The 24,051-nt window shown below is 43.1% G+C and overlaps 1 protein-coding gene across 2 annotated transcripts in view; it reads left to right on the forward strand.

Annotated features, from left to right (window-relative positions):
• SPON1 (spondin 1) overlaps positions 1-24,051 on the forward strand; it is a 310,402-nt gene that overhangs the window by 192,007 nt on the left and 94,344 nt on the right. For both annotated transcript variants that reach the window (XM_029582226.1, XM_029582225.1), the window contains exon 3: positions 10,907-11,040. In XM_029582226.1, coding sequence (XP_029438086.1) covers positions 10,907-11,040 — 134 coding nt within the window. The remainder of the gene's footprint in view (positions 1-10,906; positions 11,041-24,051) is intronic.

A 24,051-nucleotide genomic window follows, 5' to 3' on the forward strand; every position in this document is an offset into this window, starting at 1 on the left:
AAATTTCATTATTTCTCCTTTCTGTTTAAAAATAATTATCACTGCCACCTGCAAGCCCCTTCCCTTTTCGGCCCTGTCTGTGATCTCCAGAGATCCTTTTACTCTATTTTAGTTTTTTCACAGGGCGGGAGTGAACCCCAGTGACTACTTGCCCCACCAGTGGTCCAAGCGGACCGAGGTCAGGGCCATAGTTAATTGCTTCTGTACAGAATGGCACCCGCCTGGCCCAGACTCGGGCCCAGTGCAGTTTTGAACGGAAGAAGTTTACAAAATGACGCCGTCCTCTTTCTGCCTGCGCCATTTCTAAGCAGACTGCAGGCGGGTTAGGACTTACTGGGGAGCACGCCTGTCCTGTGCTGGAGGCAGGGTTTGGGGGTGGCAATCCGGAGGGGCACACGGAAAGGGTTTTTTCCTTCTTCAAAGGAGCCTGACATGTCTTTTTTTGTTTTGCTTTTAAATTTGATTTTTAAATTTGTTGTTTTTTCATTTTTCCCTTGTAATTAAACAAAGAAATAAACACAAAAACAAAACAAAAACTCTTTGCACAGCCCTAGTAAAAGGCCATTGCTGCCAGTAAAACACTTTTTTTTTTTTTTTTTTTTTACGGCAGAAGTGCCTTTTGAAAATTACCTTTATCAAGGGGATAATAAAAGCCATTACCTGCAGAAATGGGCCATTTGATCAGGTGGATAGCCTTCCGAATTCCTCCAGTTCAAATTATTCTAACCATGGATATAAATCGAACCTGAGCTGGAGAGCCGATGTAGAAGGGCTCTGCAACCATGGCCTTTGTAAAAAGCTCAGTAAAAGCTTAATCGGGTGAATTTCCTAGAACTAAGGGCAGCTGGATATGCTTTAAAGTCTTTCAGAAATCAGTTGGGCAACAAATCTATTCTTGTCCAGCTGAAAACCAAGTGGTGGATGAACAGGATCAAACTTCCTGTGTCAGAAGATTGTCCAGAAATGGGAATAGGCCGACTTTCAGGGAACGGTCCTCAGAGCCACTTATCTGGCAGGTGAGGAGAATGGACAGAATGGGTCCTGGACCCCCATGAATGGTCCCTGGATTGGGGGTTAACAAACCGTATATTCCACAAACGGAGCACAGCCATGATAGATCTTTTGTATCTCCTCCGAACAGAAAGCTCCCGCTCTTCTTCTCCAAAAAGGGAGCTGAATGCAAACTAGCCTCAGATGCTTTCACCCTGGATTGGGGACAAATTCTACTGTGAATATATCCTCCAGTGTCTCTCATTACAAAGACCTTCTTGAAACTCAGAAGAAAACTAGGGAACTGTGATTCTTATAGAGCTCTTTTGGCTGGGACAGATGTGATTCCTACTCCTGTAGGAGATGTCTTTAAGGTATCAAATCAGGCTGGGGAATTCCTCAGTTCTCATCACTCGAGATTAGGGGCTGTTGCGCCATCCCAGTTTTGGGTCCTTGGCCCTCACAGCCTGGATGTTGAGAAGGTAACTCTGCAACCCCTGAATCTTTCTGAGGATGTGTCTTGTATTCTTCTGGTTTCCAGGAAGGACTCCATTAGGTAGGTTGGGTTGGGTTGAAGTGGAGGACGTTTGCCTTCTGGTATGAGGAAAAGGCCCCAGATCTTTTCTCCTGCTCCACACAAAAACAGCTTGATTACCTTCTTCATCTTTCAGGATCAGGTCTTAACACCAACTCAGTTAGGGTTCACCTTAGTGCAATTGGTGCTTGTCATCAGTAGGTAAAAGGTAGACCCATCTCTGTACAGTCTTTAGTTGTCTGATACATGTGAGGCTTGTTTTGTTTGCCTCCCATCATACCTCCCACTCAGCTGAAAGCTCCTTTTGAGCTGAAGTAGTTGACCTGGAAAGTCATCATTTTGGTGGCAATCACATCAGTGTGCAGAGACAGTGAGCTCCAGGTCCTAGTGAGTTATCCACTTTATATCAAGTTTTTGCACACTAGGGTAGTTCTGCACACGCATCCTAAATTCCTGCTTAAGAAGTGTCGGACTGCCACCTTAACCTGTCAGTCATCCTTCCAAAAGATTTTCCAAGGCCACGTGTCCACAAAGATGAACAAGCACTGCACAGTTTGAGCTTGGCCTTCTATTTGGAGTGGACTGAAGCCCTTAGGAATTTCTCCCAGATTTTTGTCTCTTTTGACACTAACAAACCTGTTTTGGTTTGGCAAGCATGGGAAAATGTATGCAAGCGATTAAGGGTCCAATTTTATGGTGTTATCTCCCGAACAAGGCCTTCATCTTTCAGGCCTTCTGTCTGCAAGTAGCTGAGCTTTCCTATTAATGTGCACACTAGGAAGGTGGGTATTAAATAGCATGCTATTAGTGAGCACATGGTAAATAGTGAGCACACGCCCCCATTTGAATAAGATTTTCCTTAACTTACATGCATGGGCACACTCATTTTAGCATACTTATGCTAACATCCTTCCAAGCCTCTTTAGCATGCCCTCATGCCTTTTAGTGTGCACTCAAGGGCCTTAATGTACTTGCTAAAGTTAAAAGTATAGTCTTCATAGTGTTTAAAATATAAGTTTAGAAATGATAAACGGATTGCTACAATACATTTATTACCTACAACGCCAAGTGAAACATTCCTTTCATACTATCGCATCAAGCTGAGCCAGTGGTAGCTAGGGCTGTCAAAATATTGGAATTCTCTTCCTCCGAATGGTACAGCGACAGCTTTACAGCGGGTACAGTATTTCAAGTTATGAGAAAAGGGTTCTTTCTCAGCTGATAGATTTAATATTGCGCATATTGTAGGGAGATTTGGATATGAAAGGGAGAGCCTTGATAATTCTATGATGCATTCATGACTAAAGTTCAAGAAATGGAAATGGAAACGTGTTTTCCCAAAATGAATGAGTTGCACGCAGGTCTTGTAGCAGTTGTTCCTGAATTTCTGATTTACAGGAGGAAGGTGAAAATGATGATTAACTTTTGAGGGAAGCACAGGCCACTCTTGAATACATGCAATTACACTGCTAAAACTTGAAATTAAAAGCTCTGATTCTCTCAGGGCAGAAGATCAGAGCCTCACCTCCCCAGGATATTTATTCTGAGAATGCCTACTTTCTAAAAAATGTTTCACTGAAGGGGCAGAAAGAGGACTTGGTTTTCTGTTCTAGGGGAGAGGAGAGCGGGATACCCGTATATATAGATGTAATATATAGAGAGATCTGCATTAGGGATGTTCAGAGTCGATCATTTCATTTCAGGCCGCGACCATCTGTCGCTCAAGGGGGGGGGTGGGGTGGGGGGAGCGACAGCAGCGCACACGTGTTCAAAGAACCACAGAAACCAGACATGGAGTAAAACTGGCCACAGCTTTCTTCATGACAACAAATGTATAATCACAGCTATGTACCCGAGCCATAACATAGACAAAGCTGTCAGAGCGCCCCCTTCGGTGCAGGCAGCACGTCTCCTCCGGCTCCGGGGGCCCACCACAGCCAAGCAAGGCTCTGCCTTCCAGGAGGTAGTTATCATCATCAGGGCATTCCGGTCATCCACCCTTCCCCCAAGCAAAGTGATTGCCCAAGCGAGGTGGGGGGGGGGGGCATCCGGTCTGCCGCCGCCACCCTGGGGCCAGCAGACCCTGGCGACAGCCAGCTCCATTGCACCAAAGTAGGGTATACCACATGCTGTGCACTGCCTCCAACTGGCGATACCCACCCCACTGCGACAAGAAAACAAACATAACCAACATATGTTATCGGCTAGTCAGACTAACAAGTCTGACTAGCCGATAACATATCATTAAGTGGGTGGGGGGGTTCAGAGCGAAGGCAGCAGCGCGGGGAGCAGGAGCAGAAAGGGACTGAGCCCAGGCATGTGCTATCCAGGAAAACACCCTGTGCCGCTGCCTCCGTCCCCCTGGGATGGCCCCTGGGCTTCAGATGGCCCAAAGGCCATCCCAGGGTGACCAACCCCCCCCCCCCCCCTCCTCCAGGCCCATTTCCTCATCGGGGCCGTCCCACCTGCCCATTCCCTCTGCCCTTTCTCCCTCCCCTGGCCGACCTCGCAGCACTCGGCCTCGCATGCCCCGCACCGCCGGAGTGATGTCAGCATGTCGGCGATGTCATCGCGCAGTGCCAACGCCGCTCCTGCCGGCGATGCTGACGCGCCGGTGTAAGTGCCGCGATCCTCCCCCCTTCTCCACTCCACGCGCGGTGCTGGGTTACTGGTGTCATCCATCGTAGGGGCCCCTAATAGAGATTCTTATTGGGATAGTTGGTTGGTCTAGATATAAGGAAGGGGTTGGTTAAAAAGGGAAACATTATTTTTAGGGTACTTAAATGCACAGTCAGCGAGAAAAACAGATGTATACATTTCAGAATTAATACTGACATATAATATAGATGCTCTGTTTATTACAGAGCCATGGCATACTTCAGCTGATTATAGTTTTATTAACAAATCTTTGCCCAGCTGGCTATACATATGTTGGGGTTTCACGTATTGGTAAGTGTGGAGGAGGGATTTATTAATTTATCATGAAATATCCCCAATGGACCAATTTCTATTTGATGGTATAGAAGGTTGTGAAGGAAGTGAAACTGGGGTAGTGGGATTTCTTTGCCTATTATATACACCTCCAGGTCAGTCGGTTGAGGTTTTTAGATCTATTTTGGCTATGATGCCTGCATTATTTTTGAGATCTAAAGATTTGATTCTAGTAGATGATTGTAATTTGTGTTCTGAAAATGACCGTATTCCATCGGTACGTGATTTTAAACAATGCTCTATATGTGACAGGTTTGCCACAATTGATTACTTCCCCAACGCAGCGACCTGGACTTGCTTTGGATTTAGTGTTAGTAGCAGAGATAGTATTGTGGAACAAAATATGAGATCAATAATTGAGAATGCTTATGTTTTCTGGTCTGATCATGATGAAGTTGTTTCTGTGATAAAAACGGTTAGGGGGAACCAAATTATGACCTTTTTTGGTGATCTATGGGAGGGAGTGAAAGATGATGTATGTTTAGTGTTCCCAAATGTAGCAGTGAAATGGTGGAATGATACTTTGGGTCATCTTTATGATGAAATTGCTCCTAAAACATTAGTACGGAGGAAGGTATGCTTTCATTTTGATTCCTGGTTTAATAAAGAGTTGGTATTATTAAGGAGAAAGCTACGCAACAAAGAGAAGAGAGAGCAGAAAATAGAGGATGATTCGGCTGCTTACAAGTTATAGTCTCTTATTGGTCGGCATTATATAACACTAAAAAAGGTTATTATACCAATGTGGTACAACCCTTATTTGAATAGTCCTTTGGAGTTGTTTGCCATAGTTAAGGGAGCCTTGAATCTCCTGATGGAAAAGAGGTAAAATGACCAGAATGAATGGAATTAGCCCAGTTTATTCAGCCTAAGGTTATTCAATTAAAAGATCAACTTCCATTAAGAAGCTGTTCAGTTTAATGTTCTAATTCTACATCTGGAGTGATGGAAAGAGTTTTCCCGTTATCTGTTGCTGGGATAAAGGAGATAATATCACAGATTACAACAATTCACTGTGCTTTAGACTCTTGCCCGTCTCTGTTGTTTAAAAATAAAATTGACATGATAGGGAAATTTGTATATTAAAGGTCGTAAATGTGTAGTACCAGAGCTTTTAAAGCAAGCCTCTTAATTAGGAACTAATTATTGTCCAATTTCAAATCTATGTTTGAGTAAAATTCTGGAAAAGTGTTTTCTTAATCAATTTGATGATTTTTTAGTAGAGAATAATGATTTCTATAAGGAGCAATTGGGTTTCCGTAAGACTCGTTGCACTGAGACATTGCTTGTGATTTGCTCTGGAGAGAGATGTAAATCTGGAGTTTGGGTGCAAATTGTTATAGCTTCTGCTTGTGATACAGTTTGTTATTTGCTTTTACTGTGGTTAAGAAACATGGGAACTGGAAAAACTGTTTGACATTGGTTTCGCGCGCTTTTGGATAACAGAAAACATCAAGTACCTCTAAATGATTTGTTTTTCTGAGTGGATTTTCTCCTGTTCTGGACTGCTGCAGGCATTGGCTTTATCTGCTGCAGTACTTAATGTATACATTGCCCCTTTAGGAAGTGTTTTTGTCCTCCTCGGATGAAACATTTAAAATATATGCAGATGATGTGCAGTTTTTTAACCTCAGCATGCAGCCCGAGGAGGTTTCAGTGAATTATTTGAAATTTTGCTTATTACAAATTCAAGAGTTGATGGTTAATAATAAACTTATCTTAAACTGTGATAAAATGACAATTTTATGGCTTGGGATGGATTTGGAAGAGGCAAATTTGTTTGTCAATTACAATAATTGTGATTTACAGATTAAAAAAGAAATGCAAAATTTAGGAGTAATACTTGACTCTCAACTATCGTTAAAAGCTCATAGGGGTCATTTTTCAAATTGCGATGGGCCATTATCACATGCGTTAGGGTGTTATCACTCGCAATAGCAACCGCATGGCGATGTTAAAATTTAAATGAGGGAAAAGGGAGGAGTTTGGGTGGGGATTAGTTAAATGAAGGGCCGGCAGTAGCACCGGAAATACCTAATACCTTTTTCATTGGCACTAGGGGGGCAATAGTGTGCAGCGAGTCCACAACCACAGTGGGCGAAAACGCACTGCCGCGATGTGGCCGCCTGCTCACTATCGCCCCCCACCCCTTTTATTTTGCAGGTGATCATTAAAACTAGGGGTCAGGTTGGCAAAGTTGCCCAAACAGCAATTTATAAGCTTAGTTTACTCAGATCCGTACAGATAATTTTAGATATAGGTGGTTTTAAACTTATAGTGCAAGCATTAGTGCTTACCATAGGGATTATTGTAATACTGCCTATCTAGGAATACCTGATTATTTGTTGAAAATGTTGCAGCTGGTGCAGCTGTAAGGATGATCTATAGACTGACATGGGGAGTGAACCTTCTGCTGTATTTTAAGGAACATCATGGGTTGCTGATTAAATTGTTGACATTAGCGCACAGTAATTTGTATGGAATCACATTGCTTAGCTGAGAAGTTAGCATGATACGTCCCAGCTACAGCATTATATTCTTCCTCCCAGATGTTACTGACAATATCTTGTAGATTTCTGTTTGCATAATACATGAATTACGCTATTCCAGTACTATGGAATTCATTGCCACCAGAGTTGCACACCAAACAATATTATTTAGGGTTTCGTAAGCGAATGAAATTAATATAATTTTCACAGACTTGCAGATAATGGATCTGTAAATTGAGAAGAGTAATCAGGGATTTTTTTTTTTTTTTTTTTTGCAAGTTCAGTACTTGGATCTTAAAATGTATTGTTTTGATTTTATGTGTTTTTATTTTTTGTTTATATGTTAATATATGTGTTTTTATATCGTGATTGGTTGTAATCCATGCTGAACACAAATGGATTCATGGATTATAAACTGTATAATAAATAAATACATTTGTTTGGTTTATTTTAGATGAAAAAGCATTTGTGTTTATTTGTCTTCTTCATTCATTTGTTTCCAATTAAAGACAATGAGGAAAGCAATGCATCCAATTTTGGGCATCCAAATTGGAGTTTTCTAATCATTTCCAATGAAACTTGTGGATGGGTAGTCATGATCAGAAGGATGAAGATCACTCCAATGCAACAAGACTGTGTCAATGTGGCATCAAAAGTAGCATGAAGAGCCCAAGAGCCCAATTGTGCAAAACGGTACAGGCAGTGGCAGTTCTCCAAGGCACCATGAAAGGAGCAAAGCAGCAACAAGAATGGCCAGAACACCTCAAGGCTCCAAAAGAAGGGAAAAAGATACCAACAACAGTGGCATGAAAACCCTGAGGCAGCACAAGAGGGGCAAAGTGGCATCAAGTTTGGCATGAACAGCTCAAGACACCATGAAGAGGTAACAAACACACCACCAAAAGTGGCTGAGAAGCCCCAAGCAGTGACAGAGAGTCAAAGCAGCAGAAAAACTGGCATGAAGATCCCAAAGCAGCACAAGAAGCATAAAATAGCCACCCACTGTGGAAAGAACACCCCAAGGCTCCAAATGAGAGGCAAACAGCACCAACCAAATTGGTTTTGAAGCCTCAGGCAGGGAGAAGCCAGAGGAAATCCCTGGATGTCATTTTTGCATGGCATCATTAGAGGAAGGGGCTGGTGATTCTGGCTTGGAGTTGATTTTCCCTTTTGCTGTGGTAAAATCTCAGCCCTCTCAGTATCATTTGCTGCCTCAACTTCCTCACTGGAGACTAAGATGCTACTGACTAGAGGCACCAATTTCTCTTCAGTAATTAGCTGTTCAATATCTTGTGGTTCAGGGAACCTAAGACAAATTCTTCTTCTAAATCAGTTTTTGCAAAACCTGCCTGCACTACCTCAGAAGCAGTAATCATGGAGAAGGATGCTGTTGGTTTTATATGATGCTTTTCTGATGTCCCTGCCCCTGCCCTGCAAATGCCATCCTTTTGCCCATGCTCCAAAACAAGAGAGAGAGGAATAGATGGCCATAGCACACAGTCTCCCAATTTTAATTTTAATGGCTTCAGCTGGCTTCCACTCCTGGCTTTCTCAGCTAAAAATGTCTCTTTACCTGTGCAAAAAAGGAGCGGCCTAGGGTCATTCTTGGGTGGGACCAAGACGGATACACGTAAGTTGCTATTTTATAAGAGATTTATGCAAATACATTAAGCAACTTATTCGCACAATTTTACACCTGCTAATTATGAGGCACAATTGATATTACATTTGTCTGTTGTGAGGTCTGTGTGAACTGGGGGGTGTTCAGGGTAAAGAACCAGGAGGGGCTCGATGATCTAAAGAAGGAATGAGTGAACTGGTGGAGGTATCAGAAAACTGATCATTTCAATTGCACACGCATGTTTTAAAATATACTGACTTCTGAATATAAATCAGGATTTTATGTGAGCAAGGGGATTTTTTGCACTTGAAATATTCTTGCATATGTTTATAAAATTGGTATGAAAAGTATGTACTATCTATGGATTGCAGGTATTGGCGTGTAACCAAACATACGTATGTATGTTGAGGGGTAAACATAGATGTATTTTATAATCTGTGCATACATGTAGGTTATAAAATACTGCATTCAGAGTTTAATTTGTGTGTGTGTGTGTGTGTGGAACGCAGTTCCGGCATTTCTTTTCAGGCTTAAGAGGCTGAGCTGCAGGGGTTTCCTGCTCCAGCCCTTCCCCTCCAGGCAGCCTGCAGGGAAGAGAAGAGGAAGGACTGAGCCTGAAGAATACAGAGAAGAAAACAGCCACTTTGCTCCCTAATCCAGCCTCCCCCTTCTGGTTTCCCCTCTCCCAACGTCTCCTCTATTGCAGGGAACAGAAAGGGAAGAGGAAGGGGCGATACTGAAGCAGACACTGCAGAGCCAAGAACACAAAAAAAAGAGTTTACATTTTGAAAGTTGTGAGCAGTAGTGCCAATTGCTAAGGCTTTAACCCTGGTCCTGATGAATGGCACCATTACACACAACTTTCAAACTTATGCTCATTCAACCCCTTTTTGTGTCCATTACCAAGGGCATAATTTCTGGAAGAACAACCCAGACCAGCGTTCTGTCACCTTTTTTCTGGGATCCAGAAAGTGGAGTGGATCCAGCGATGTGTATCAGTTCTGGCTCCCCTGAAGAAATAGAACAGACCCAGTAGTTGCATGGATCACTTACCCTGGAGGAAGCCGAGCTGCTTACCCTGAGACCAAGGCTGCCACATGGCTTTGATTCATGGGTGTGTGTGTCAAAATAATAACTGAAGATATGCTATCAATTGAAATGATATAAGAAATGTCAATGACTTTTCCTATATCATTTTTATTTCATTTTGCAATCCAAACCGATCCCAAGTCACACTTGCCCCGCCAGTGCTATACCCCATTCATCAGTGGGGCAGGAGCAGCTGGGGATTGCTCTTGGCCCCTTTTGGACCCCATAACATGGATAAGCTTCATGGGTGGGGCAAAGGGGATGGGAGAATGGAGCTGGCACTTGCTGCCATCTTTTACTCTGCACTACTGACAAATAATGTGCACTTAAACCTCCTTAAGACAAACTCATTAAAAATTAAATATAAAAAAAAAACATAAAAATTCAAAAACAAAACAAAATTTTTGTGCCCTGTCTGATCTTTACATTCAGATTCAGGAAACTTTACTGCCATGATGATTTGTACACATGTTACAAAGTAATACATAAAATTAGGCAGACGTAAGCGCTTACATTTACATCTGCTCTGGAGCAGGTGTAAATGCGTGCACATAGATTACAGAAATGCGTGCACATAGATTACAGAAATGTAAACGCACGCGCACAAAAGAATTCCCAGCCCCGACTCTGCACAGCCCTCCCCAGGCAATTTTCAAAAGCCCATTTACGCACACAAAACTGGGTTTTACGTACACAAATCCCTTTGAAAAGCAGACCCATAGCGGACCTGTGAGTGATTTTATGTCTGTATCCATCGTGGAATTTTCTAAGAGGGCAATTTTGGAAGAGAAAGCTCTACCTTTTAGAAATTACCCTGACTGTTTCTGCCCGAGGCAATGGCAAGTGAAGTGACTTTCCCATGGTCATAAGGAGCAACAGTGGGAGATGTAAAGTTTTTGTAATCATCCTTACACTTTTACGTGTTTTGCAATACTAGAATGGTCAAGGTCAACTTGATCTTGCAAGGCTGATTTACAGCAGTGTTCAAGACGATGGCTTTTCGTGCTGTTTTTCATGCATTGTTTAGTACTGAATGAATCCTGTCATCCACTTGTACAGTTTAACTCTAGAATAAAAATGTTTGATACACTAACGTTCTGCTGAAGATAACTGAACAAAAAGTGGTACTTGTACTGCAAAATGATTTCTATAGTATCATTAATATGTAGCACTTTTTTTTTATTTTTTTAGATTATTGATGAAGAAGATACACAATTCATGAGTAACTGTCCTGTGGCTGTCACCGAAAGTACCCCTAGGCGGAGGACACGGATTCAGGTTCTCTGGACAGCTCCTTCTACTGGAACTGGTTGTGTAATTTTAAAGTAAGTAGGAATGTGTGCAAGGAACCAAAGTAAATTCAGAACTTTATGGGCCCGATTCACTACAGCTTTTCTCCCGTTTTGTATCTATAGACGAAAGCTGAAAGTCTGAATTGATCGGGATAGGTAACTTAGGGAGGGGTCCATTTACTAAACCTCAGTATTTTTCCTCCACAGCTTAATCACTCCTGTGCAATTGTTTCCCAGCGGTAAAAATGCTGCAGTGAAGTACCCTACATGAAATCACCCCACAGCTTGGCCCTGAGCAGACTGCATATTGCCTGCCCCTTGGGGCAATGCAAGCCCGCGTCGAAAACGTACAAAAATAAAATTTTAAAAAAAGGTTCAAGTCCCCGGCCTGGTCTTGTCCCCCATGTCCAAATCCTAACTGACTTGTTTTAAATCTTCTGGTTGCTAATTTCGTGGCATGCCCCTTCGTCCTAGTGTTGTTTTAAAGGGTAAATAACTGTTCCTTTTTTACCCATTCCACCCCACTCATGATTTTATAAATTTCAATCACATCCCCTCTGTCATTTCTTTTCCAATTTAAAAAAAACCCCTAATCTGTTGAGCCTTTCTTCATAAGGGAGGTTTTCCATCCCCCTTTATCATTTTTTTCTTCTCTTTGTACCTTTTCCACGACCATTATCTTTTTTTGAGATGATATTCTCAGTTTTCTTCTCTATTCCTTTCCAAATAATTCCTAACATTCTATTTGCCTTTTGGACCGCCACCGTACACTGAGCCAAAGATTTCAACCTATTATCCACAAGGCCTTTCTTTTCTTGGTGGAGATGCCTAACAGGGATCCTGTAGTTAGGATTATTTTTCCCTACATGCATTACTTTGTCCTTGTCCATATTAAATTGCATCTCCCATTTAGAAGCCCAGTCTCCTAATGGTGGTGAGTTCCATTCTATATATCACATCCAATAAATGTATTAAAAAAAAATTGTTGCGTTAACATAGCTACCATGCCATTTCTTTCAAAAGAGGATTGCCATTCAGTCAATTTTTTCAAATACACCGCATTTGTTCCACCATGGAATCGTTTGAGGCACAAGCTAAAGTTTTGGCTGAAAGATTTTGAGGGAGAGGATATCCTATAAAGGATATTGGGGTAGATTTTAATAAAGTACGCATGTGCGAACAAGAGTACACCGTATTTTAATAGATACGTGCGTAGCCTTTAAAATCCGTGGTCGGTGCGCAAGGCTGTGCAAAATTGGCAGCCTGCGCGCACCTAGTCGCACAGCCTGCCTCCGTTCCCTCCGAGGCCGCTCCGAAATCGGAGCGGCCTCTGAGGGAACTTTCCTTCCACCCCTCCCTTCCCCTACCTAACCCACCCCCCAGCCCTATCTAAATCCCCTCTACCTTTGAAGAGTTACGCCTGCGCCAGCTGCGCGATTCCCCAGCCCGGGAGCAGTTTTGTAGGCCTCAGCCACACCCCTGAAATGCCCCCGGGCCGGAACCACACCCATGGCCTCGCCCCTGGATGATGCACCACCGTGACACGCCCCTGACATGCCCCCCCAGGAAAGCCCCGGGACTTACCCGCTTTCCGGGGCTTGCGCGCGCCACCAAGCCTATCAACATAGGCTCGGCGCGCACAGGGGGAACTTGGGGCAGGTTTTTGGGGGGTACGCGCGTATCCCTTTGAAAATCTGCCCTATTGTGTGGGCTTATAAGTGAGCAAAGAATATAGACCATATGGAATTACTTAAATATCAACCAAATAAAGAACATCACCAGTTGGTGTGTGTATTGCAACAAAGCACGTCCTCATCGTTTATAGCAACATCAATTAGAAATCTTCAGCATGTACTGGCTCTGCATGATATCTTCAAAGAGCCTCCTTTAATCGCCACATCTCGAGAACCTAATATTTGAGACCACATTGTTCATTCTTATTTGAGGACTGAACTGATACAGACATCAGGCAATCATCGGAAATGCAATCAATGTAGTAGGTGTGAGAATACTATAGAAGGAGATATTTGGACTGATCCAGTCACGAGATATCAAGTTAAGAGAAAAATGAGTACTAATTGCGAATCTAAGGATGTGGTCTACGTAGTGGTGCGATCTTGCCCGAAGGTGTATGTGGGACACATACACAAATTAAAGTCCGTTTTATTAGAACATCAGTCTCGGATTAACATGACAACACCAACAGCTCCTATTATTACTCATTGTCTAGAACAACATCACATTTTTAGTCAATTGTGGTAGACTATTATTGAACAAATTGAACATACGGTTAGAGGTGGCAATTATCCGTCATGATTAAATTACCGCGAACGGTATTGGATTCATATGCTACAAATTGAGGCCCCTATTTATTTATTTATTTAGGTTTTTTATATACCGGTCTTCTTGCATTAGATGCAAATCAAATCGGTTTACATTGAACAATTAAAACTTGCTTGAAAAAGCATTACATGTAACAAAGAACATCAAAACATGAAAACCTGTTGGAACAATAATAAAACACAGAGTTTGAATTGTTCATCTTTACCAGATGCCTTACAGGAAAACAAAAAATGGATTAAAAATTAAAAATTAAATAACATATGGAAGTATCGAGAGAAAATAGAGCATGGGAGCACTGAGTGAAAATTATGAGAGAGGAAGAGGAGAGGAGAGGTAAGGGGAAAAAGAACAGAAGGACCAGAAAATGGGGTTTAAATGAAGAACTTGATTGGTTATCGCTGATTTGATGATGCCCATAGTTTCCATTGGTAGTGTTCAAGTCACATGTTTAGTATATAAATACTTGGAGGGTTTGCAATGATTCTCTCACACCATATTTAAGTAAAAGCACTGAGCCGCCGGATGCAGGTAGCAACATTTTTTTATTGTTCTTATCGACTGTTTCCCTGAGAAAGCAGACATCTCCAAAATCTGGCCAAGTCGAGAGTTGAAAAGCTAAGTACAACTGTGGACTAGTAAAGCTACATAAGACTTGTAATAGCTTTATCCGCTGGTATTAGTGAGAAAAAGCGAAGAGAATAGTCATAATGAGTGAAGGAGGCTGAGAGTTCAAATAATTATTGATTGTTTTTATGAGTCACATGAGAGCACAGCATAATCGAAAGATTATTTTCAAAAAAATAGGTTGTGAAACTGTGTTCATCAAACTATGGTGGTGGGTGGTGTGTTAATGATTATAATATACTAAGCCCTAGGCAACCATGCTGGTGCCTTGATTAGCAAAATATATGAAACTGCCACCTATCCATCTTTATATATTGATGAAAAAGAGAGTAAATGAAGCAGAAATTCACACTTGAGTTCAGTGTAGGGTTAAAGTTTTTTTATTCTTTTGATACAATTATTGGTTAACCTCATAAGTGGAGATGGTTCAGTAGATTTATGCATATTTTGCATCATGCAAGTGCATTTGTGCGCATGATGTAAAATGCATGAGCATGCGTGCCCCATACATACATGAACAGGCATGCGTGCGCATGTTTTAAAGTTACCCTCTGGGGAAAAGAAAACACCTACAGTAGCTGAATGGTAGCCCCCACATCCCTGGGCTGACATTTTTTAATGGAGTCTATGCGACCCTGGTGCTCCTGCCCCCCTCCAGAGTTGTAAAATTAGTGAGAACCCAAAGAGATTTTTACCTCTCTCCCTTCCTCCCCTCCCCCCCCCGCCCCTGAAAATGGCAAAATTTACAAACTAAAAAAAAAAGTCTGTAAGTTAGCCATTCTCCATCCTAAGACTGCTCCCGTATGTTAAAAAATAGATTAGACCCCTCTTGTGTCTCCCCCTCACACCCCTACTCCCCAGGCTCCCCTAATCCCCAATCCCTTGGTCCACTTTCTATTAACTCTGGTCGTAAAAGGCCAAAGTGTCCATGCTGCTCTCGAGGTGTAGCTAACCTTTGATCTTTTAACGCAGTTTGCGAAGTTAAAGGTGAGCCATCATGTTTAATTTGCATAATATTCATTAGTGTTGGGCTGATTTGCATATTCTGTATATATTTGCATGCAGCCCAGCTCATTTTAATACTGCAGTTTCACCAGGGGGAAAGATAATGTGGCATTTGAAATACTGCGTGTTATCTGTGCGATAATGCGCTGCCATTGCTTAATAAATGAGCTCCTTATATTAATGAAGCTCTATGGGGATACCTATTGTATCTGAATGTAATTCACCTTATCTAGGGTTTGGAAAGGTGAGTAATTAAATCTAAAATCCAAACAATTTATATTCCATTCCCGATATAATATAGAAGACAAGTACATATTGATTTCTTCCAAAAAGCAGTAACATAATGCTTAATTAAGTGATTGACTATCTACATTGACTGATCTTCTGGTGCCTTAGGTTAATTAAAAAGCTTAAACCATTAAGGCTTCAGAGATGGCTATGCTAGTTCATACCCACGTGACATTGTACCTGGATTGCTGCAATGCTCTTATAGGATGGCCTGTCAAGGCTGTGAGACCTTTGCAGTTAGCCCAGAATACGACCACTTACATGTTGGCTGAGTGCACTTCAAGGGACCATATCGCCCTTCACCTTGAGCGCCTGCTTTGGCTAATTATTTTGAGTTTAGCCAGATTTAAAGTCTTATGCCTAATTATTATCCTAAAGTGGCATAAGATCTCACTCTTTAGTCCTGCATTCAGCATTCTAGATAGGACAATCCACCTGGGCTTTTCATTGGATCTATGGTTGCTCTTTGATTCAGAATTGTAGGTAGGATGGTAAGTCCTATGCATTTTATTGTTCCATATTAAGCAAACTTTTGAAGCTCACTGATACCAAGATGATATTTTAGTTAATTCTTATTTTTATTTTTTTATTCTGTTGTATACTTTTATTATTATATTTGATTGGTAATACTGTCAGTAATCAGTATTGACTTTATATTGGTTCCTTGGGCCTGTATGATAGAAGCCTAAGTTATATAACATATGGGCCGATACAGTAAAAGTCACGGGAGAGCAGTCGAGCGCCTGCTCTCCTGTGCGCGCGATTTAGTATCGGCCTGCATGCAAATGAGGGCCCACGGTAAAAAGAGGCGCTAGGGACACTAGTGGGTCCCTAGCGCCTCTTTTTTGACAGGAGCGGCAGCTGTCAGCGAGTTTGACAGCCGACGCTCAATTTTGCCGGTGTCTGTTCTCAAACCCGCTGACAGCCACGGGCTCGGAAACCGGACGCCGGCAAAATTGAGCATCTGGTTTTCAACCCACGAGCCGCAGGCTGATTTAAAAATTTTTTTTTATTGTTTTTAATTATTTTTAACTTTTGGGACCTCCGACTTAATATTAAGTTGGAGGGTGTACAGAGAAGCAGTTTTTACTGCTTTTCTATGCACTTTCCCGGTGCCGGCAGAATTTAACGCCTACCTTTGGGTAGGTGCTAATTTCTGAAAGTAAATTGTGCAGCTTGGCTGCACATTTTACTTACTGAATCGCGCGGGAATAACTAATAGGGCCATCAACATGCATTTGCGGGCGCTATTAGTTTCGGGGGGATTTGCCGCGCATTTTCGAAGCGCTATTACCCGTTACTGAATAAGGGGTAAAGCTAGCACGTCAAACGCGCGTCCAAACGCGGTGGAGCGCACTGTACTGTATTGGCCTGATAGGGAGGGTAATTTTCAAGCAGCATGTATAAGGAAGTTGGCAACAGCATGTGCAAGTTACACCAATTTTTAAAGCAGACTTATACATCTAGACCCTCTTTGAAAATTATTTAAAATAATGCACATAAACTCACTTGCACAAAACTATGTCTGCTTTTTGCAAGGTGTAATTTGTGTTTGTTTACCTGCATACTTTTAAAGATCAAAAGGTATGTACAAAAGTTCCGACTCTGCAACAACTCTACCCCTGAATGCCTAGTTTTTGTATGCACAAAAAGTATGCATGCTTTTATGTGCACAAAACCTGTGCAATTTAACAAGCCATTTCTGCACATAAACCCATTTTTATTTGTGATAATGGCTCTGATAATTTGATACCTATTTATTATACTACTTTTTTTGTAGTACTTCTTGATGGTTGTATTTTGTAGGATGACGTTAACAATTAATGTTGGTTATATACAGTTATAATCATGGAATAGACTTCTTGATTCGGTCCATCATGCTCCCTGTCTGGCCACATTTGTCCAGTCTAAAAACTCGTTGAGGCTGTTTAGAAATCTTAAACACAATAAACACTGTGGGCCAGATTTTCTAACCTATGCGCAGGCGTAGATTTGTGCGTGCAACCTGGCGCGCACAAATCTAGGCCCAATTTTATAACATGTGCGCGCAGCCGCGCACATTTTATAAAATCCGGGGTCAGCGTGCGCAAGGGGGTGCACACTTGTGCACCTTTTGCGCACGCTGAGCCCTAGGGGAGCCCCGATGGCTTTCCCCGTTTCCTCTGAGACCGCTCCGAACGGAACTTTCCTTTCACCCTCCCGCACCTTCCCCTTCCTTCCCCTATCTAACCTGCCCCACAGTTCTACCTAAAATCCCTACCTAAATCCCTCCCTACCTTTATTTAAGTTGCGCCTGGCTCAGGGCAGGCGAAGGTTGCGTGCACCGGCCAAGTGCCAGCGCACCTTTCCCTGGCCTAGCAGGCCTTTGGAGGCCTCTGGTCCCGCCCTGGACCGCCCACGCTAAGATGCATCAAGAAGGCAGGAAAAATACTTTGACCAGAGCGCTTGGAGCAGGACTCAATCAGCTTGATTTGTTACTTGAAAACAGGAAATGATTCATTTGATAGAAAAATGTTTTAAATTACTTTTTCCTGTAAATAATGAAAAAAAATCCCCATGCAGTTTTAGCAACATTGGGAAAAAAATATAATTTTAAAATGTAAACAATTGTCTCCATGCAGTCTTGAATTGCAGCTGTGGATATTAGGAAAACTGGTTATATAAGCCTGGTTGATCTGAATCAAATCATTTGGTCCGGTGCAGAATCATGAAGAGTTCTCAGGTCTGCATTTTCTAATGCATGCACGTACATAGAAGGCTTTTGAAAATTACCACAGGGCTGTACTTGCAAATGCCTGCATGGCGACGTTCTCGAGGGCAGATATAAGACGAGAAACCATTTACACTCATGCTTTTTAAAATAGAAAGTATGGGTGAACATTTACACTGGCTCCTGTGTGCTCTGTGCACGCTGCGGAACGACTCACACATACCTGCTAATTTTCAGTTCAGACTTGATCGTGTAAATCTGTTTGGAATATTAAGACTGAAGTTCGCATGTACGTCAGCCCTAAGTTCTGAGTTATAAAATTGGGCTCCCTCTGTGACCAAGACCCAATATTAGTCGTCTTCTGAAATCAAGTTTTCCAGCACAATCAAATCCCATTTTTTAAAAATTATTTTCCTTCTGGTGAGCTCCTAAATAAATATTTTAAATTTATGTAGTATGTAAATAATGGGAAGGGAGAATAGAGACATCAACTGCTGTTGGTAAATTAAAATCATTGTTAATTTAGGAGTCTGACAGCTATAGAGCATTTGCCGTTCTATAGCAGCTGTCATCTGCACACTGCTTTATTATACAAACAGATGTTTAATTTGACATCAGTGCTACTTCAGTATTTCAAAAGAAAGCTAGAAAGCAGGAAAATAATGATTTTCAGCATATTATCTTGCCAAAGCATAAATCAAAGTGACTAATGACATCAGAGTGCTTTGTTTCGTTTGCTGTAAAACTATTACATTCAGTCTAGGGAAGCGCGGCTTAGCAGTTCTGCAGACCTGTGGACAGCTGGATGGGCACAAAGCAGGCTATAATTCTACAGAAGCAAACAGTTGGTGCCAGGCATTGCTGGCAAGTTTAATGGTGGCCAGGTACTGTCCAGCAAAGTGAGATGGAGAAGGCAACACCAGACAAAGGAAGCAAGAGCTAACGTCAAGCTGGCCTTGGAGTGGCTGTGCTGGTACCAGCAGACGGCCTGAAATATTGCCCTGCCTCAAGGACATGTCCATCCTTCACTCTCTTTCAGAGCAGGACCCAGGCCCTGGTGTTCTCAGTAAAAGAGGCATGTTAGTTTGGGCAAGGAATTCTGTGGTAAAATGATCCTGTTTCCTTGCACCTCTCCATCCCCAAAATAGTAATATAGAACAAGATGGCGGATAAAGACCAAACAGCCCACCCATTCTCCCCATCCACATCTCCTGTTCAGCTTTATAGTCTCCCTCAGAGATCCCCTGTGCTTATCACAAGCTTTCTTTCTGACATTGCCCTCATCACCACCATCTCCAGGCAAGCAAGAGGGGGGGGGGGGGGCCCAGACTTTAAAGATACTGGGAGTTCCTGGGGCTGAATCCATATCTGGGCCAAAGAAAAATCCCATTTTGATTTCTTTGTGTAAAGCCTCTTGATTTTTCCCTGTTATGGAGGCCATTCAAGAACTGATTGATCTTGAGTGAGGCGCCCCGTAGGCTAATTTCAAAGGGGGACACGTCTTGGAAGGCCTGTACCCTTTGCAGCCAGTGGCGAGAGAGCAGTTGCATTTTCCGAAAGTGGAAATGCTTATATGTGCTGTCACCAAGTGGACGACTATCCTCATGGAGGGAGGAGCAGCCTTGAAGGATATGCATGATAAAAGGATTGAGGCCATCCTTTAGCAAGCATTTGAAACAGTAGCAAAAGACTTTGCAGATAGCTTCTTGTTGTTCCCTGATGGCTCACTCCTGTTTACGTCTCTCTCAGGAGGTCGATGAATCTAGTGTGAATTCCAAGGCAGAAATGGAACCAGCAACCGCCTTTTTGCAGATGCAGGCTGCAATTTGGTTCACACCTCGGTCAAAGGAGTGGCTTCGGTAATAGCAGCCAGGTGTCAGTTATGGCTGAGAAACTGATCAGCCGGTATGACCTCCAAGGCTAATCTTATGAAGTTACCCTTTAAAGGCTCACTCTTATTTAGGAGCAAGTTGTAGAAAATGCCCAATAAGTGGGGCGAGTCTCCGGTTCCCCAGTTGCCGGCAAATAAGAAGTAGATGCCGTGCTCCTTTAGCATGAGAGGTCGTGCTGGGGATCCAGCATTTTCGACCCTATAGAGGAGTGACCTTTCAGAGAACTTGACCTTTCGGTAGGTCTTAGTCCTTTCATCCCAGACAATCCAGACGGGGAGCAGGCTAGGGTAGTGGAACCTTCCCGAGCCTCCCAATGAAGGTGTGCTGACCCACTCCCAGGAACTGGAGATAGAGGGTCACCTCTCTCTCTTTTATCAGAGGTGGATCGAAATCATATCAGACCAGTGGGTCCTGGGGGTGATACGAAATGTAAGTGTGCTGGAGTTTCACACATCCTTGGGATGTGTTCATGGTATCCCCCTGCCACTCCCCACAGAAGAAGCAGACAGTGGAGTATACATTGTCAAGCCTCCTCAGTCTGAAGGCTGTAGTCCAGTGCCCATGTCTCAAGAAAATTTGGGCCGATATTCCATCTATTTCATTGTAACCAAGAAGGAGGGCTCTTTTCCACCCATCCTAGATCTCAAAGGGGTCAACCATCATTTGCGGGTGATTCATTTTCACATGGAAATCTTGCGCTCAGTGATAATGCCATGCAGTCAGGGGAGTTTCTGACCTGCATATTCCAATCCAGCTAGAGCACCAATATTTTCTATGATTTGCGGTTCTGGGACATCATTATCAGTTTTGAGTGCTGCCTTTTGATCTGGCTACCATGCCCAGAACTTTTTCCAAGGTTATAGTGGTCATGGTGGCAGAGTTGAGAAAGGATGGGATTCTGGTACACCTGTACTTGGATGATTGACTGATTTGGGCCAAGACTCTGGAAGAGATCCTCTTGGTGTCGCGCAAGGTACTCTCCTTGTTGCAGGAGCTTAGTTGGGTGGTGAACTTGGCCAAGAGCAGTCTTCAGTCATCTCAGTCGCTAGAGTATCTCAGTGTTCAGTTCCACATGAAGTAGGGCAGGGTTTTCCTGCTGGAAGGTTGCATTCAGAAGCTGTTGGCACAGGTGCATCTGTTGATGAACACAATACACCCGACAGTGTGGTCCTATCTACAGATACGGCAGTGACCCTGAAAGCGGTGCCGTGAGCGAGGGTGCATATGCGTCCTCTTCAGGGTTCCCTGCTGTCTCATTGGAGCCAACAGTCTGAGGACTTTTTGATTCAGCTCCACCTGCCAATGGACGTCTGCTCTCAACTACAGTGGTGGTTGCAAGCAGACCATCTAAGAAAGAGGGTTTTCCCTAAATCGTCGGACTGGCTAATACTCAAGAGAGATGCAAGCCTCCAGGGTTGGAGAGCTCACTGTCAGGAACTCATAGCACAAGGGCGCTGGAGAGCAGAAGAGTATCTCTGGAATATCAATCGACTGGAAGCCTAGGCGGTCCAGTTGGCATCTTGCAATTCGGTGACAGGTTGCAGGGTTGAGTGGTCGAATTATGTCGGACAATGCGATGACAGTGGCATACATCAATCGGTGGGGAGGAACAGAGAGCCAGCAAATGTTGCAGGAAATAAACCAACGTATGGAATGGGCGGAAGTGCATCTTTAGGAGATCTCAGCCTCGCATATTGCAGGAAAAGACAATGTAAGGACAGATTTTCTCAGCAGGCGGAGTCTGGACCAAGGAGAATGGGTATTGTCAGATGAGGTGTTTCAGCTAATAATGGATGACTGGAGCCTTCTGTTTCTGGGCCTGCTGGCAACTTCGCATTGTGAAAGTTCCTCGATTCTTCAGTCGCAGGAGAAATCCAAAGTCATTGGGCATTGATGCTCTCATGCAGGAATGGCCAGAAGGCAAGCTGCTCTATGCCTTTCCCCCATGGCCCATGTTGGGCAGAATGGTTCAGAGTGTCAAGAGTCATAGAGGGATGGTGCTCCTGGCAGATTCCCCCCCTCGGCTTCCGGCATACAGGGATATGTTGTGACAGGGGCCTGTTCTTCATGAAGATCTGACTCAATTTTGTCTTACGGTATGGCCCTTGAGAGAGATTGCTTGCTGAAACATGTATATTTGGCTGCGGTGTGTGCACCTTGCTGCGAGCAAGAAAGTTGTCCACTTCCTTACCCTGTGTGCAGGTTTGGCAAGTGTTTGAGGCTTGGTGTGAAGATCTAGGGGTTCTTCCTCATTCGATTAAGATCCCGCACATTTTGGAATTTTTGCAGGATGGATTGAATAAAGGGTTGGCCCTTAATTCCTTAAAGGTACAGGTAGCAGCTCTTGCCTGTTTCAGGGGTCAGGTGAATGGTGGATCCTTATTGGCTCATCCAGATGTGGCCCATTTCTTGAAAGAAGTAAAACATCTTCGCCTTCGTGCGGTTACCGGTGCCCTTGTAGAGTCTTAATCTGGTTTTGGATTTCTTAGCGGGCCCTACTTTTTGACAAATGCATAGCCTTTCCTTGTGGTTATTGACCTTGATAATGATGTTTCTTGTGGCAACTTGTTCTGCCTGTAGAATATCTGAGCTGCAGGCCTTGTCTTGCCAGGAGTCATACCTTTGAGTGACTCCAAGGGTGATACAGCTGCACACTGTTCCTTTCTTTTTGCAAAAAGTGATCTTGGATTTTCACATGAATCATTTCATTTCCTTGCTGTCTCTGAATAAGGAGAGAGATGCGGAGGAATATCACCCATTGCGATCCATAGATGTTAAGAGACATATCGTGAGGTATCTGGAGGTTTCTAGACCTCTCAGGAAGATGGATCACCTATTTGTCCTCCATGGTGGAAGTAAACAGAGCAAACCGGCTTCAAGGGCTACCATAGCTCTCTAGATTAAGGAGGTAGTCATAGTCCCGTATATGGATGCTGAGCATCTGTTGTCTAGTTGGGTTAGGGCTCATTCCACTAGGGCTCAGGCGGTGTTATGGGCAGAAGTTAGATTGTTGTCTCCAGTCGACATTTGCCGAGCTGTGACATGGTCCTCTTAACACACCTTTTCCAGGTATTATCATCTGGATGTGCAGGCCCAGGAGGACGCAGCCTTTTTACGTGTGGTGTCGACTGGACTACGGGCAGCCTCCCGCCCTAGAGAGTAGCTTAGGTACATCCCACTGGTTCTGGATTCATCTATCTAGATGGTAAGAAATTACTACTTACCTGATAATTTCCTTTTCTTTAGGTCAGACAGATGAATCCAGCTTCCCGCTCTTGGTTGCTGAATGATTGTGCTATGGTCCTCCTGCGTAGCTGTTTCCAGGGGTTACTGGTAAGTGTTAATCCAGTCCCTAGACTAGTGTTAATACAGTCTTTGTCTGAGCTCAGTGTTTTCTATTGGCTGAGTGCTGAAATGGTTTTGTTAATCTGTCCTCAGTTGGTTTGTGCAGAGAATACTGGAAGGCTAATGTCACTGCAGGGGTATAAATACTGTGATGACAGCTTTGCTCCATCTCCATCTGCTGGTAGAGGTGCATAACACACTGGTTCTGCATTCATCTTTCTGACCTAAAGAAAAGGAAATTATCAGATAAGCAGTAATTTCTCATTAAAACCGTCCTCTATGAGCAGCCAACATTCACAATCAACCAAGCAAAGGCAAACAACAAACCAAAATTTACTCAGCACTCATTTTTCCTAAGATAGAGCCCAAAATTCCCCAAAAAGCTAATCGCTATCTGATCCACGTGCAAAAGATTGGTTAAAAATTCCTTGAAATTTTTATAAAGGACATTTGGGGAAAGAAGAAGGTTTCTGAGTGCCAGTTTGTGCCCAGACACTTTGGGGGTAATACTGACAATAATTTACATGCGTAAAACATGCTTTTATGTACAGAAAAGGCCTTTGAAAAATTATCCAGGGGTCTTGCTTGTAAAAGCAGACGCCAAAGATGTTGTGTGTAATTTTATGCACGCTGGAAAGACGGTGTTCTGGGGGGGGGGGGGGCGGGGTGACACATACGTTTGATGTGCAAAGCATACACAGAAATATACATGTCAAGGAGGTGGGTATCTTTGTGCATTTTATGTCATCTCTGGTTCTGTGCACATCTGCAGATTTTGAAAGCAGATTGATGTGAATAAATTTGCTTTTGAGAATTTAGGATACAGCCTGCAGGTAA

Source organism: Rhinatrema bivittatum, chromosome 17 (genome assembly GCF_901001135.1).
Source record: "Rhinatrema bivittatum chromosome 17, aRhiBiv1.1, whole genome shotgun sequence".
Classification (NCBI taxonomy): Eukaryota; Metazoa; Chordata; class Amphibia; order Gymnophiona; family Rhinatrematidae; genus Rhinatrema; species Rhinatrema bivittatum.